Source organism: Zootoca vivipara, chromosome 3 (assembly GCF_963506605.1).
Source record: "Zootoca vivipara chromosome 3, rZooViv1.1, whole genome shotgun sequence".
Taxonomy (NCBI): Eukaryota; Metazoa; Chordata; class Lepidosauria; order Squamata; family Lacertidae; genus Zootoca; species Zootoca vivipara.
The window spans coordinates 56,031,293-56,048,503 of NC_083278.1; the positions used below are offsets into that span (position 1 = coordinate 56,031,293).

Consider the following 17,211-nt stretch of genomic DNA (forward strand, 5'->3'; position numbering starts at 1 on the left):
TATTTCTATGTACATACATACATACATACATAATTTCATTTGTATGCCACCTTTCCACAGTCTAACTAGGCATCCCCAAACTGCGGCCCTCCAGATGTTTTGGCCTACAACTCCCATGATCCCTAGCTAACAGGACCAGTGGTCGGGGAAGATGGGAATTGTAGTCCAAAACATCTGGAGGGCCGAAGTTTGGGGATGCCTGGTCTAAATTATGCCCAAGGCAGCTCACAACATGAAGAAATACATAATTACAACATAACAAAAACAGTCATTAACAATAAATAAATAAATAAAACATCAAAAAATACACAACCAGACTGAACGATTGCCACGTAAATCATACTAAAATCTAAAATAAAGATACACAAAAAATAATATCAATAGCAGCAATAATCCCTCCTGCAACAAACCCCCCTAAACAATACCCCAGCCCAAGTGTTTGATCAGCTGCCTCAGCTTCTGCAGCTGGAGTCAGTCAGAGCCCTGTTCTCCCAGGCCAGGTGGGGAAATGACTGCAAGGCAGGGAGCAGGTCATCCAGGACTCACAGTTTCTGAACCACTTGATTGTAAAAAGTACCTCTAAATGGTTTACTAAAAAGGAACCATTGATGCAATAATATTGCATTAGTGATGGATTTATACTGGACCATGGAGACACCATAGTTTTTCTGCAAAGCTTCCCCAGTGTTATACTATCATTGCCATATGGAGGAGCACTCTTGCACAATGACAGCAGGACAAAAATAGAGTGGGAAATTTGTGGTATAAAAAGTTACAGTGCAGGATTTTGGCAGGCTATTATGACATATGTACAGATTGGAAGTGAAGCATTTCCCCCTTTTCCCATTTTGTGTCTTTCCTTTATTCAGCTCTGTGCTGGAAGTCCTCCACATCTCTCTTTTTACGCCTGTAGAATGAACCATATACACTGTGAATCCATAATACATTGCAGCCCTGTGCAGAATGTTTGAAGCAGATACAGATGAATAGATGGAGGAAAGTAGGATCATGTCTTCTGGCTTTCCCCCCAGCCTTAAGGCACCTTCTGTTTGCATATATCCTGACACATGTAGGTTCCATAGGCCAGATCTTTACCCTCCATTTTTTTCAGTGTAGCCCATGCAATTGGAGCCTATGTATTTATTTATTTTATAATATTTATAGCTCGTTCTTCACTGAATGGTTTTTAGTTACAGAGCAGGAAACAAAGTAAAAGAATAAACAGAGAAAAACAACAGACCATCATTACAAAATCATATACACAACTTAATTGTATGATAAGGTAAACAAGCAAAACTGCTAAAGTTAATATTTAACCAATTTAATCCAATTTAAACGAATACCCAGGTAAAAACATTCCAACAGATTGATACAGATTAAACAATTCCCACGTCTTTTTTTCACAAACAGCAGTCCATTCCCCCTCCTCTCTGTGTCTCACACAAAGAGGGCCACATTCCTTGCCAGTAAACTCTCGCTCTGTGGCTTTTGAGTAACTTAACATCATTCACCCCACTCTGCAAACCATCCAGGCTCTCACCCTTGTTGCACACAAGCACCCACAGCAAGAAACTCCCATCCCTTATCCACAGCAGGAACAGAGCAAAATAAAAGTGGGGTAGCAATAAGGTGCAGCTGGTGTTTCTCTTATCTTCCCAGTCCTGAGGAAGCTCATGGGCCTCAAGGTCAGTAGGGCTGCCAGGTGGAGATGTGCAGATAGATCAGGCATAGGCAAACTCTGGCCCTCCATATGTTTTGGATTACAATTCCCATCATCCCTAGCTAACAGGACCAGTGGTCACGGATAATGGGAATTGTAGTCCCAAACATCCCAAGGGCCGGAGTTTGCCTATGCCTGAGATAGCTTTTTCTGGTCTCTCCCATCTCTCTTCTCCTCACCAGTTGGCACAGACAGTGTTCAAGTTGCTCCAGAGCCTGCACATGCAGGTGTATGCATGTAGACCCTGGCACAGACAGGGACTCTAATACATGACATTGGTGGGGAAACAGCAAGCACAGAATACACATAGCCCTTTGTATATTCACTGCTACCCACTCCCAAGTGCCTGCACAGGGCTAGAAATATGCCAAAGCAGATGGCAGGATATAAAAAAAAGTAAGGAGTTCCCAACTCAGTATGGGGAATTGGCTTGGCATTCCTTCATATTTCTTGTTGCACTATCAACACGGAAGTGCTGTAGCAGATGTTCACATCTATCTCCTCCTTGGAGCATCCTAGCTACAATCACTGTGGCAGATAACTGCTGCTCCTTCATAAAGTATATTGGATGGTGTATTAAGTAAGCAAATCAATATTGTTAGAGCAGTTACAGGAGTAGAAAAGAAGGTGCCCTACTCTTATTGCCACCGTGCTTTTTCTGTGACCTGCATATTTCCTGGGTTGGTAGCAGTCCAGTAGTGACTGGAACAAAAAACTTCCTGGCGCTTTCATGAAAAACTGCAGCAAATATGACTTAGGCTCCATGTGGTACGAAGAAGTGTGATAGGCCGGTACACATGTAGCCAATATTCAGATTTCAGTACATCATGAAAGTTAGTCAGAGAATACAACTGTGGAATAATGTTGCGTGAAATGCAAACTGTGCAACCCAGAGGCTTCCCAGCAGCATTATATGGGGGCGGTGATTTCTTTTTTCTTTTAATCTCAAGCTACAACAATTAATATAATAGCAGATCGTAAACTCTGCTGCTATTGCTCCAAATGCTGCATCTCTTTTAATCTTGTTTGCATTTGCAAGTCAACAGTGTCTGCCACACTAGCAGTCATATTAAATATTTGGTCTAGAAACTCAAATTTCTCAAGTGTCTCCAAGATCCTGTGTCCCATTACTGCCAACATTATGTACTTTAATGTCTTCAGCATGGCACAGAGGAAAAGAAATTACTACATTGAAGTGGGGAAAAAATTGCACTGCTGGTTGTTTTTTTCAATGAGTAAAAACTGTTAAACACATTAAAATACCATTTACCAAATAGCAGAACCTAATGAAAATTGGGACTGTTCAGTGAATACAAATGTGGAATAATACTGAGTGAAATGTTCTGTGTGTAACGGTTTCTCATTGTTCCAAATTATATCACATAGTACTGGAAGAGACGATCTGTGGTTCAATAGGCAAATGGGATAATAAGACCACTGGCAAATTTTGTTGTGTTTATAATAGGCTTTAAATTCTTTTGATTTACTCTTTGCCTTTAAGAATCTTACTAGTACTTTGCAAGATGAAAACGATTGATCCCAAAAGGAAATTCTTATCCACTGTCACAGAGCAGTCCTAATAACCCCATAACAAAAGCACAGAAAAGCACAAAGCAGCCCTAGTGGTAGTCATTGCAAAGCCCCAAAGTAGAACATTACAGATAGAGATGGGGGAACAAATGTGATTCAGTTCACATTTAAAGGTAAACTTGCCTAGTTCGCACATCCCAAAGCAACTTACTAACCAAAACACAGCCATTCTTTGAAATTTGCACTTTTTCAATTTAGCAATGTAGTTCTCTCTCCCAAGTAATGTAAACAACAATGAATGAACAATATTGATCAGGACTGCGCAGGGGCCATGCCAAGAATGGCCCATGCCTCCCAGCTGACCAGGGACTTAATGGCCTAAATGACCATGGGAGAAACACTCGTTGCAAGGCTTCAATAGTAAAATCTGGCCCTGTGTCATTGCATGTAGCATCAGATTAGGTCTTGCCACAGTGGCACATCTCATGAGCAAGACTCCCACTTCAGGCCTCAGACAAGCTCTGTGCAGGCCTTTCTATTGATAATTGGTTGATGGGCACGAGAGAAACATAAGGGCTTCTTGGCAGTAGCTCCACCTTTGCAGAATACTGTTCCTGTGGAGGTATGCATCACCTCTTTTCATTATTGGCCTTCAAATGTGCTACAAAGGCAGGTGTTTGGAACCCCTTTTTCCTAAAAGGACAGTATTGTGCTGCTGCTCTGATGTGTGTTGATACTGCCATTAATATAGCTGGCCTCACTGTCTTTTTCAGTGTTATTCCTATCGATATTTTACGGCATTTATGGTTAAATTCAGATTTTGATTGTATATCTTGTGTTTTCAGCTGGGAGTCACTTTGTGAGGGCTGGGCCCTAAAAGGTAGCTTTTTTATTTAAAAAAAGTATAAAATTAATAAAACTATGCAGTATGTTAAGAAGTCATACAGATGTTAAGAAGTCATGTATGCTTGGTGAATGCAATTAAGGATTTCAGTGCTTTAAAGTTGGAAAAGAGGATTTCATGGTGACAGTTCCTCAGCTCTGGGTTTTGACAAGCAGCCTGCTTCTGTGTGTGTCTGCAATGGAAGTAAAAATACATAACTTGCAAGCTAAGCACAGTCCCCCAGCTGCTGATCCACTTGTTGTGACAGCTTTCTAATGTGGGCTTGCCACAGTCTAAACATGAATGATATCAAGCAAGAAGAGGTAGAGGCGATGAATAGAAAGACCCACCTCATTTTTAGCAAACAATTCCCCCACCATACTATCTGGTCTAGGAAACATTGCAGGGTTGATGTTCCTTTCACAGGGAAATAGTAATCTCTCTCTCTCTCTCTCTCTCTCTCTCTCTCTCTCTCTCTCTCTCTCTCTCTCTCTCTCTCTCTCTCATTTTTGCACTCTAGGTTGAGTGATGTCAGCCTGGAAGCGGCTGATCACTTTTCAAGTGGACAGAAATATGCATCTGCTGTGGAAGTTTGCCAGTGTCCTCCAGGATATTCTGGTACCTCCTGTGAAGTGAGTATCTCATTGAACAGATCCGGCTCCACTTCAAAGATACTGTATGTCTGAAATGTTCAAACCAATTCATGGAAAGTGAGTGGATAGACAAGCAGCAAGTAACATCTCTTTCTGGCAACCCCAGAAAACAATCATATGTGTGCATACTGGAAGCAAGCCTCACCGTGTTAAGTGAATCTCAAGTAAATCGTTCTGGAGTTGCAGATCCACTTTTTTATTTTAGTTTGAATTGCATGGAAGAAATGTCCTTTCTTCCATTCAGCTGTGCTTCATTCTTATGTGTTTTTTTTAATCATCCCCTAGCCTCATTTTTTCATCCCATGATTGGGGAAGCCCTTTAAAACTCACAGCAACCATGGTGGCCCCAGGCCAAATTATGACTACTGCACAAGTTAGGGTTTTTTTTTTCTTAATCCTTTCACTCCTGCTGAAAATCTCCCACCCACTTCCCTGCTATTATTTGTCCAAAATCTGCTTCAGTAAGTTGTTAAAACATTTTGGAACTTTTCCTTCTCTAGTCCCTTACACTTGCAATTGAAAGAAACATTGCTTTTGATACTTTCCTAAGTGACTGTTTAAAACAATAATACAGAGAGAATTTTGTTATCAACAGTTCCCCCTTGGCCTGATCGCTTCTTTATCAGCCATTATAGTTACAGAAACTTGACACATTCAATCAAAGTATGTGTCATGCTTGAGTATTACAAAGCAAAATGACATCTTTGCGCTTGATCTGATATGCAGCCCTTTTTCCAGAGTTTGCTGTGATTGCCTTTCCCGCATTCTGCTTTCTCTGGGATGCTTGCTTCATTGGTTTCGAGGGTGCAGTTTTGTTGAAGGTGATAAATGTAACATTCCCATATTTTCAGCACTTTCACCAAAATGCTATCAGCATATTCTCAGAGTAAGTGCACATATGCTTAACTAACTCATAGAGGCATTGCTCACGGTGGAATCCTTCAAAAATCCTTCACAACCATGCCTCTAAGGAAGCACTTTAAAACACAAAGATGTTCGGTTTCACAAGACTATAAACAATATGCCATTTATACAGGCACTCTAGGCATTGACTTGTCAGCTCTCTTTTCCTTGAATGTGTGCCATGATTTTATATATTTCATTTAGGACTTAGAGCCTTGATTCACAGTAAACATTTTCACTTGTTCCTCCTATTAGAAATAATAATACAGAAAGAAAAGAAGAGGCAGATCATAAAGGCTGGCAAGGGATTTGTGGGTTTTGTAGTTGTTCAGAACCTTGATTCACCAGAAATGACAGTGAGGTGAAAGAAATTAATCTGTACACCATGGACAAGGATGACCCTCTTGTATGTTCTGCTTTGAAAAACAAACAAACAGCAACACTATTGCCTGTCTCAAGGGCATTATTTTTATGTGCTTCGCATTATATGACAAACAACAAGATCATTGAAAAGCATTCCTTGGTCATACGAAACCTGCCAGCTTTTGAAATGCATTTGTGATGTACAAATGCCATGAAGAGACAACAGAATGAAACAATATGTTCCTTTAATTTCTGTTGTTCTCTCACATCCTGTTCTACCTTTTATCTGAGGAGTAGCATATACTGGCTTCTTGTCCACAGCCAAGCAATTTGGCTCACTATTAAAATATCTACTGCTTACCTTGGCTGTCTTCTGAAGCTCTGACTCCTGCATTGAGAAGTTTCCACCTTGACCTTCATCAGCTTCTGTCCTTCTTTGTAATTAAAGTTTAGCCTGCCCTTTATTGAAAACCTTAGATAAATGCTCCCTCTGTAGATTTTCTAACTGGAATCAAATACGAATTACTAAATATAAACAAAAATGGAAGTCACATACAGATAGTCACATACAGATTGTCTAATGCATTGAAGTTGATGCAAAGCACTGCACATAGTAGTGCCAAATTTGAATGGGACTTCACAAGGTTCAACACACAGCTGATTGATGGGTTTTCAGAAGGCCCTTTCAAAGCTTGATCTTATTGAAAAATAATGGATGGAATTCTGTGCCACGCAATGGTGAACATCCTGTCATCAAAAGCATTGCAGCTTCCCTCTCCCCCTGCCCGACTGTTCTGGGGTTTCTCCTAAATGCACCCTGAGCTAATTTCAGGAGGCCTTGTGGGAGGAGAGGGGCTAAACCCCTGTCGCACCAGTGGCATTGCACAAGACTTGTGCTGACAGGACTCACTTGATGAATCCCACCCATAGGGACATAAACTGGATTTTTTTTGTTCACTTTTATACCAGCTTCCAGCAAAGAGTCTTGGAATTTTTTGTGAGGCTATTGAAAACCAGCTGTTAAAATTCCCAAATACCTGCCAAATAAGAAAAGCCACTCCCATTCCCATGATTCCCTGGGGCTTGACAGTTAAGCAAGCTTTAATTCTGTTCTGATGAGATGCTGCATGACTTATCATCCAAATTCCAGTGTGCCATACCTGATCCTGCTCACTATTTCGGGGTGGGGAGATATGAGTGTTGCATACTTCATAACATACAATTCATTGTAAGGCTGGGACTTTTCTACCAAACAAACAATTTATACATTTGGTCTTCAGAACTGCTCTGTGCCCCTTACAGATTGACAGTAAAGAAATAATGTTTTTATTGAATTCATTTCTTGCATGCATTTATTAAGAGCATCCTGCTTGCAACTTGAACTGGGCAAGATAATAAGGTGTTGCTTCCTTGCCTGACCTTCAATGGCCACATGTCTTTTGATTAAGAGTAGAAGCTTGCAGATACTGAAGAATCTTTGAATTGTTCAAGGGAGTTCAGAAGTTCAAAAGAAAGGGAGCAAAGAAACAAATTCTTTAAAATACTTTTGACTGCTTTCTTCCATGTTGTCATGGAACATAACATACTGTAACTAGTCATACCGTGCTTGCTGTTGAGCAAATATTTATGTCCTTCTCTTTGGGTGCATTTTAACAAAACAAGAGGTATATAAGATTATGTATGTTGTCAAGACAAATGAACAGGGCAGACAAAAAAGAAATGGCTTCTTCACACAGTGTATAGTTAAACTCTGGAACTGGCTCCAATAGAAAGCAGTGGTGGCCACCAACTTGGAAGGCTTCAAATGAGAATTAGACAAATTCACAGAGGATAAGTAGTAGTCACGATGGCTATGTTATGCCCCTGAACACCAGTTGCTGGGAATCATGTGAAGAGTGCAGTTGCACTTGGATTCTGCTTGTGAGCTTTTCATAGGCATCTGGTTGTCCACTGTGAAAAGAGAATGTTGAACTAGATGGGCTTTTGGCCTGACACATGTTCTTATGAGCTATAGCCCTTCCCCTTGAATTCAGAACTGTACGATGATTTTTAAAATATATGGCAGGTAAGGACTGCTGCCTGGCTTTTTATTCTGAAGAGCAAGCACAACAGTCGGGGTTTTGCTGATAAATCACACCTACAAGATGTCACCTCCACTGAGAAATGCCCATTGATATAAATAAAGTGTACTGAACACTGCTAAAAGTATATATGTGTCACACATTTTGAGATGACAACTATCACTACATGTATAAATAATTAACTTATTGTTTAATGAGGACCCACATGCATATGGAGAGATATAAAATTTCTGGAAATATTGAAGCCAAGTGGCAAGAATGAAGAACAATTTTGAAGTTTATGCAAATATATGCAATTCTTACTTTCTTATCAAGCCTAAACTTATTTTACGACCTCAACAACATTAAGAGTATCATTTATTTATTTATTTATTTATTTATTTATTTATTTATTTATTTATTTATTTATTTATTAGACTATGAAATGTACTATTTGGCATATTTGCAACATTTGAAACCAGAAATGTCTTAGTTTGTATGACAGATATACCCAATGTGGTCTACTTCCTATTGTGGGTCTTAGAGCTCGCCCAGTCAAACTTTTTTTTTTCCTGAGGCTTTGGCACCTACACTAGTTATTTTCCATTTTTTCGCCCCATCTGCTTTTTATCCTCTGAGTAGGCAGGGCAATTCCCCAGCCAGTAGTACAGAATATGCCATAGTAATTTGAGCAGTTCTAGCTGGTGGCGCAGAAGGTGCTGCGTTGCACACCTGCCTTCTCAATGCCATCCATCTTTCCTGCTTACTGAGAGGGAGGGAGAACAGAGCAAAGCAAAGCATCAGGATGCAGATTATGAGGGCACACTGGTGGAGCCAATCCCCTCTGTCCCTTACTGCTTTGAGGGAAGAAGTGAAAAGATTGACCGGGGGGGGGGGTGCAGGCCAACAGAGAACAGAAACAGGGTGCTTGTTTCTGGTATTACCAAACTGGGGAAAGGCTTTCTCTGTTACTCCAGCGTTCTGGGGAAAATGCATGCAGCATTGTGGTTGTAATGTGCATGCACACTCCCAGCAATGTGGAGGCAGCTCCCATGTCACTAGGTCTGTGATGCATGCTTTCTTTTCTACCTTGGCTTCTGCTTCTCATTAATCTTTGACCAATATAACTCACGTGGTATTTCAGCCATGATTTGCAGTATCAATAAAAGAGCCAGTCTTTTCTCACTTCTCTCCTTTCCCCACTTTCTTTCAGTAATTTGTCTTCTAACTATTTTCATTCTGTAAATCTTGGTATGCGAAGCTGTCTTACTTTCTACTCTTCATTTCTCTTACCTTTTCAGAAGAAAGAACAAGCTAATGCCTCCTTTAGTCTTATACCTGCCTATTCGGTTAAGGTCAGTTTTTCACAGACATCATGCCAGGAATATAGGTTTTCAAGAGGTGTTTCAGCACTTGGGTCTTTATTGCTTATCACGGTGGTTTTCAAACTCTGGGACACCTTGAGGGGCATAGAACTCCTGGAAAGGGGGTGCCAAGTTACAGGGATCCTTCCCACCTGCCCCAGCAAGACAAATATGGGCAGGTTGAAAGTCCTCTAGCAAAAGGTCATCATTGAAGCTTTGTATGATTTTTGTAATTTCCCCATTATTATTGCTCGTTAACATGTGTTATGTCCCTGTCTCCTGGTAATTGTGTTTCCCTAGAAATTATTTGTGGGGAGGGGGTTGGAGGGATACTGTTTTATTCCTTTTTCTAATGCTCCAGTTGGATTGGGCCACCACACAGACCTTTACACACAGCAAAAGCCTGCATGCAACATTCTCTGCCATAGAACAAGTCGGTGCTGGGTTTGGAGGAGGCAGAATGTCATATTGAGCACCTTTATTTTTGTCAAATGTGCTCCTACACCACTTCCTCATTTTTTTAATATATTCTCAATGTTTCATCTTCTGCAGTCTTGTCAGCCAAGGCACAGGAGAGTCAATGGCACCATCATTGGCGGAATCTGCAAGCCGTGCACATGTTTTGGTCACGCAGAGTCCTGCGATGATATCACCGGAGAATGCCTGGTAAGTGCTGACTGACAGCGCTGAGATCAGCTCAGTATACCAATGCAATTGAATTAACTACCTTAGGGACTATGAGTACTTAAGGAAAGAAGCAGTGATTTGACAGGAGAGATCTTTATATTGAACTGCTTCTGAAGTTAAACAATCTCTTGGTAACATGATAAAGTAGCTACTGAAAATAAGGGCAAACCAAAAGGGTTCTTTACATTACCTGGATAGCAACAGGTCCTGCAGAAAGCAGCAAACAGAATATCGCAACAAACTTGGCAATGCACAATAATCTACATCTAGTAACCTCTGTTGTGGGTCTACTTTACACACATAATAGTAGTAACCGAATAGTAAGTTTCGTTATTGTGCAGGAATGATGGTCAAGGGGGAGAAGTGTAAATATTGCAAAAATTATGAAGAAATAGTGTGAATGGGGAGGGCACATGTTTTGAATGAGATGGAAAGGTGCTTTTCCCTGATGGAATGCATATATTTGGGATAGCTGCCTACTAATTCAGCAGTTTTAGTGCATTTATTACCCAGAATAATCATGCCCAGTGTGCCACTGTTTCCAGCCTCCTCAGTAGCTATTTTGAATGGGTGAATTACGCTGAATAGACTGTTCTGATTAACTCAAGGGCATTTTAGTTTTATATTGTCTGACATGGCATGAAGCTTGAAACAACATTTCTCATTTCATTAGTCTTGCAGAAATGCAATTTGAGCCACTGCCAATTTAGTAGGATATCATACTCCAGATTCCCTGCAGAATTCAAACCAACTCTGCATTGTGTATATTTTTAAGTGTTCCTCCCTTCTTTTTGATTTTCCCAAAGAAAAGCTTGAGGGGAAAATCTAAATGAAAATCCAGGGTTTTTACAATGCAATTTGACATTTTAAATTATCACTGGCCTTTCTGTTTTCCTCCATACAAGGTGTTTAATTGCTCTCCAATTCTGAACAAGATAGCTTAAATTGGTGGATTGCTGGATTTTTCAAATTGCTTTTTCATGAATAAATGCCCAAAATGACTCTCGCATTAATCCTGTGCTCAGTCTTAAGACATACTTAGAAAAGAAAACATGCCATGATAACTTTATTTTGAAATACTTCACGTAAATCTAGTGGGGGGAGGAAATCACCTGACAGAAATTGATCTGTTTTCCTCAGCAGCCTTCAGAAAACCTATTTCATTGTTTTTTCATGATTTCAGTCTTCTAATGCTAATGTCTAATGAAATTAGTTAAGCTTTACAGCAAAACCAGCTGGTGGTTTAGAACTCTGTGCTTCGGGCAGCAAATCAACAATTCCATTTCTGTAATAGTACATGAGTGAAAAGAATTCTAGAGCCATTTGCTGAACTTGCTGGACATCAGGGCTCCTTTCAGGCAACTTTGACAGGCAGGTAGGGCTGCCCACTTGGCAAGCACCTGATGCCACATGGCGTCAGGTGATTCAAACTGTAACCTGAAACTACAAAGAAAAAAAATCAAAAACAGACTGTTAAGCATGCACTTTATTATTATTATTATTATTATTATTATTATTATTATTATTATTTACTTATACACTGCCCATCTCCTGCCAACCTAGCAGTTCTAAAGCATGTCAAAATGCAAGTAGATAAATAGGAACCGCTACAGCGGGAAGGTAAATGGTGTTTCCATGTGCTGCTCTGGTTTTCCAGAAGCAGCTTTGTCATGCTGGCCACATGACCTGGAAGCTATACGCCGGCTCCCTCGGCCAATAAAGTGAGATGAGCGCACAACCCCAGAGTCGGTCACGACTGGACCTAATGGTCAGGAGCCCCTTTACCTTTACCTTACCCCGCCCATCTGGCTGGGTTTCCCCCACCACTCTGGGCGGCTTCCAACAAAGATTAAAATACATTAAAATATCACAGATTAAAAATTCGGTACTACAGGGCAACAGAAAACAGTGCTCAATGGAAAAAGCACTGTGCTTCAGTTTTACCTGCCCAATTCCTGACATCATATTATGCCAGGTGATGGTTAGAGGTAGACATGGTTAGAGCAATGTCAGGGCATGGGTCAAATGGGGAGGCCTGGTGGATCTAATTGCACCCAGAGGCCTGGGAATCCCCTCTTCTGTTCTTTTTGTTAAAATAAACTAACAGCCATTCATTCTCCCTTGTTGTTGTCCTAGGGGTTTGAGGTGAAAGCAGTCACACTTCCTTGTGCTTCCACCAACAGAGTGACTTAGTGCAAGCTCACACATTGGCCTCAACCCAGCTAAAGTTCCTCATGACTAAGTCCTGTTGAGAGAAATGTGTCTTGAGTTAGTTGTGTCTCAGTGGGGTTTACAATGCAATCCCATGCACGACTTTTCAGATCTGAGTCGCACTGAATTCACTGGGGCTTTTCCCTACATACATGGATGTAGGAATTGCAGGCTTAGTCATTTCTGAGTCATAACTAGATTAGAATTTATATGCTCTTTTTAGGAGTTCGCTTATTTTTTATGCCAACATCTAAAAACGATATGCATTGACTGCAATAAACACATGCTTTGAAATGCTGATGTCCTGTATGATTGCAAACCGGTGTTTACTGCCAAGTGATGTGAGAGGAAACTCTTCAAGGAGCAGGCAGAAATGTTTAGAAGAATTTAATCTTGGAGAAAGTTGCAGCCCTAGTACTGGTTACCTGTAATGTTATCTGGCAGATATACAACATTACTGAGAAGACTAAGGCAAAAATACATCCCTGGAAACAATAACATGTAGCATCTCCTAATCTCTCTCTCTTTATCCTGTCCTGTCTCTGCTCTTCACTGCAGCAGCTAAGCTTGTCCTATATCATCCTGTAGAGACAAAGTGCACAGAAACAAAGTCTTCAAAATCTGTTTGGGGATTTTGCCTTGACTGTAAGTGAAGTAGGATTGGTTGATACCCAAGCAGGCTGTTAAATGCTGCAATTCAATTTGGATCGCAAGCCTTTTGAAGTGAGAGAGAGAGAGGGAGAGGGAGAGAGACAAGTTTGAGTGCTGAAAGAAGAGGCATGTTTCACATCAAAGGGTTTCGTTCCCCCCTATTGAGATGTACTGAGCCTTTTGGCCTTCTCATTACTATTCATGGTATGTTTTTTTTTTTTGCCCCCAGTAATACAACAGACAATTTAGGCAGCTAATTTACGAATATGTTACTTCTTTTGACTCTTCCTTAGCTTTGAAATTTACTTGAAAAGAAGTTGAAATGTGTTTCTTTGACTTATAATAAGAGCTCAGCTCAATGGCTTTATCCTACGTCTGATTGTAGGGGGGGGGGATCGCTTACACACTCATGGAAGGCAGTGCCTGTTACATTCACATGACCACTGTGATGTTACACAGATGATAAATAGCTCAAGTTGTAAACAAAGAGAAGTTCTATTTTGTCATGTTGTAGACACACTGTTTGTATGTCCATAAGTTTGTATCCAAAGGTAAAGGTACTCCTGACTGTTAGGTCCAGTCGTGGATGACTCTGGGGTTGCATGTTCATCTCGCTCTATAGGCCGAGGGAGCCGGCATTTGTCCGCAGTTAGTTTCCAGGTCATGTGGCCAGCATGACAAAGCCGCTTCTGACGAACCAGAGCAGCACATGGAAACGCCATTTACCTTCCTGCCAGAGCAGTACCTATTTATCTACTTGCACTTTGACGTGCTATCAAACTGCTAGGTGGGCAGGAGCTGGGACCGAACAATGGGAGCTCACCCCGTCGCAGGGATTCGAACCACCAACCTTCTGATCAGCAAGCCCGACCACAGCGCCACCCACGTTCTTGTATCCAAAGTTAGTCATACTCAAATCAGATCCATTGAAATGAATGACCACGAGTAACTTAAGCCCATTAATTTCAATGGGCCTACTCTGAGTATAACTTAATTGGATTCAATCCATGGGGTTGAGTTTCACAAAACCTTGCTAAAGTATTTAGTGGTTTTAATCTTGTTATGCAGCTGAGATGAAGTGGAAGGCACTCCTGTAGTTTTTAGAGAGTTCAAAATAATCACACCACAATTACAGTTAAGGATATGTGACACCTTCCCCTTTATTTCCACAGAGGTTTCGGCTTTGCCTTCCCACCCTCTTTTATCTTTGGGAAGTGCAGAGTATCTCAGATATCCTTGGTTTCCTCAACAATGCCAATTCCTTCAGGCTTCTTTGTTATTGTTTTACTTAAAATAGTTGCAATAATGGATGCAACTGTTGTAGCAATAGTTGGCACACGTGTGTTGTGCTACTTTTGGGTGCGCATCTGAATACTCTTCAGATTATAGCACTGGCAGTCATTTGCAGTTGGATGTGTATTTTGATCAACATTCAGCATCTTCATATAACTTGCACAAGAGTCTGTGCATCTAGCCACTGTTTATTATTCTCCCTAGAGCCCCCTCCCCAGACAGTAAGTCAAATAGAAACATATGTAACGAAGATATGAGATAATACCAACATCAACAACAAAAAATCTGCATAGGAAATTAAACCGCTGGATTGTTGTGACACCCCTAATTTCTGGTAAAGCTTAGTTACTGTGGACTAGGAAAGTGTATGTGGAGGGGGTTGCATTGGCAGAGAAGGAAGGGCAAATTTGTGAACTCCTCAACACTAAAGAGTGGTTCATTGATCAGCCCTGATGACATCTGAACTGGGCCTGAAACTTCAGAAGCAATCGTGTTTATGTTCCCTTATATAAGAAATCACTTACAGAATCAGGAATTGTTGTGGAAGGAAAAGAGAGGAGCTTGAGGAGAACCATGGCCCCGCACAACATGGTTTCTATATTCTAATATTACTAGAATAATGTGACTGGATATACTTGTCAATGTAACTTGTTAGTATGAAGCATGTGTGCACCAGCAATATTGTGAAATGCAGCTTTCCAGGATTTGAATTTTAATTCAGAGGATTATTGTGGTGCAAGCTTTTAACAGAACGCATCCACACATGTCTCCTCTCACATAAATCCCTGCTAAGAGGCTTTTTAAGGTTTGTATGTAATGATGTGTGAAGTGACTAATAGACATTTCGCGTTTGACCACTCCTGTAACAGATATCAAAATCCTACCTGTCTTCACTTTGCATATTTGATTTATGGAAAGCCAGATTCTTTGGAAGCACTTGGCTGATTATTACACAGTGGGCTGGTTCTCCTATAACACTAAGCCATGGTTTAGTACTACAGGGAAGAGCCTTGGTGAACTAGAGTGAAGCATCAGGCTTGCACACTCCCCTCACCACCACCCCGCTGTCCCAATCTTTGTCCTACATGGCTGGCAGAAGGAGTTCAACTTCAAACTTGGCTTAGTATTATTTGTGAACCAAGATTCCTGTATTGGTACAAACAATTGTTAGTTAAACAAGTCAGCTTCATAGCTCACAGTTTGACGTTCTCCTTCTGGCTGTGTGTCAGACAAAGAGGCATTTGCACATTCACATGTGCAAACTAGCCCAACGGCTGTGTTGGGGCATCATGATAAACTTTAGTTTATTGTTATGGGGATGAGCTTAGGTCCTCCAACATGACCAGCCAGAGGAATCAGATCAGATCAGAAGCTTTCACCTGTTTTCATTAATCACAGTTTAGCATTATGTTTGGACCTTAAACTGTGGTTAATCTTAACTATGGCTTATTGAAGCAAGCTAGTTCACAAATTACTACTACTGTTACTAATATTCTTTATTATTAGTAGTAGTAGTATTACTACTACTATTATTAGTATTACTACGGTATTATTATTTTAGTATCATCTCAAAGCAATTTACACATAAGATCTTTTTAAAAACAAATAATAATAATAACAACAACAACAACCAACCAATACATTTAAAACAAGACTAAACCCCTAAGAAATGAATGCTCATGGTAAGGCCCCATTTGTCAAGCTGGAAGAGCCTGTTGGAACAAAAATGTACTCAACTGTTTCTGGAAAGTGCAGATAGTGGACCTGAAGCAGGCTTGTTTTTAGTAAACATTATGGTTAAGCCTAAACCAAATGGACAAAACCAAATGGAAACCAAAGCTTCCTATCTCCTCTTCACATCTGCACTGGAGGAGAGGACAATGGGCAGGGCCATTTTACCCTAGGTGCTAGGGGTGCGGGGCACCCAGGAGCTGGGCTCTCAGGGGTGCCAGGCCGAGAGTCTGGGGCCCGAGAGTTGAGTCTGGGGAAGAGCCCATCCATTGGTCAGAGCGCCACAACGGGCTCTTCTGCTGCAGGCTCTTCTGTGCCACAGATTCAGGGGCGACCGAGCCAGCGAGACACTGAGCCAGCCGGCTGGCTCCGCCATCCTGCGTGCCTGGGACTGGACAACCTGGGGGGGGGGCGCCGGGCAGATCTTTGCACCCCAGCTCCGCATATACTTAAGACAGCCCAATGGGAAAATGCACGAGTCAAATGCATGCCTAATCTTACTCCCATAATAGTGAATCAAAGGTTTTCATTACATCTGGACAAGGGAATATGACCTATTAAGATTTGTCATGGCCAATAGCCAGTATCCAGTCCATAAAGTTATTTGGATTGGATACTAGCTATTAAGTTTGCTACTTGTCAAATTGTTGTAGAGCAGGTATTCAAATAAAAAAAAGTTACATCCCAAAGAACAACTCAGGTATATTTTTATTCATGAATATAAAATTCATTAAGTCTTAAAACTTATTTCAAAGTCTCTCTGTGTGTTTATTTAGGCAACTGTTTTAGCAAGAAATGGTTACAATTGTGCATCAGAGCATTAGGACACAATTATTCACATGAAGCTACAGAAAGCAAACCATATAATAAAAATCCTTCAGAGGTTCACTTTATACTTGAGTGCATAGCTGAATCTTGAATGTGTGTGTGGGGGGGGAGCTTTTAAATACACACTTATACATGTTAATAAGACATGGCAGGGTTTGTATGAAAATCCATTACCTGCAAGTGCAAACAAGAAAATGTGGGACAGGGGAGGGAGGGAGAAACAAAATTTTGAAGGACAGCTCACATTATTGCTTTCCCTCACATCTGTGAGAGTGTTTATCAACTATGTTCTATGACATTCTGAAAAGATGGTTTTGTTCCTTCCCCTGTCTGT

The 17,211-nt window shown here is 40.9% G+C and overlaps 1 protein-coding gene across 8 annotated transcripts in view; it reads left to right on the forward strand.

The window, feature by feature from the left end:
* The window catches only part of LAMA2 (laminin subunit alpha 2), a 377,555-nt gene that overhangs the window by 206,277 nt on the left and 154,067 nt on the right, over positions 1–17,211 (forward strand). For 5 of the 8 annotated variants that reach the window (XM_060272671.1, XM_035109029.2, XM_060272672.1 and 2 more), the window contains exons 15-17: positions 4,654–4,765; positions 9,414–9,467; positions 10,029–10,142. In XM_060272671.1, coding sequence (XP_060128654.1) covers positions 4,654–4,765; positions 9,414–9,467; positions 10,029–10,142 — 280 coding nt within the window. The remainder of the gene's footprint in view (positions 1–4,653; positions 4,766–9,413; positions 9,468–10,028; positions 10,143–17,211) is intronic. The other 3 variants (XM_060272673.1, XM_060272677.1, XM_060272678.1) reach the window with 1 other exon arrangement.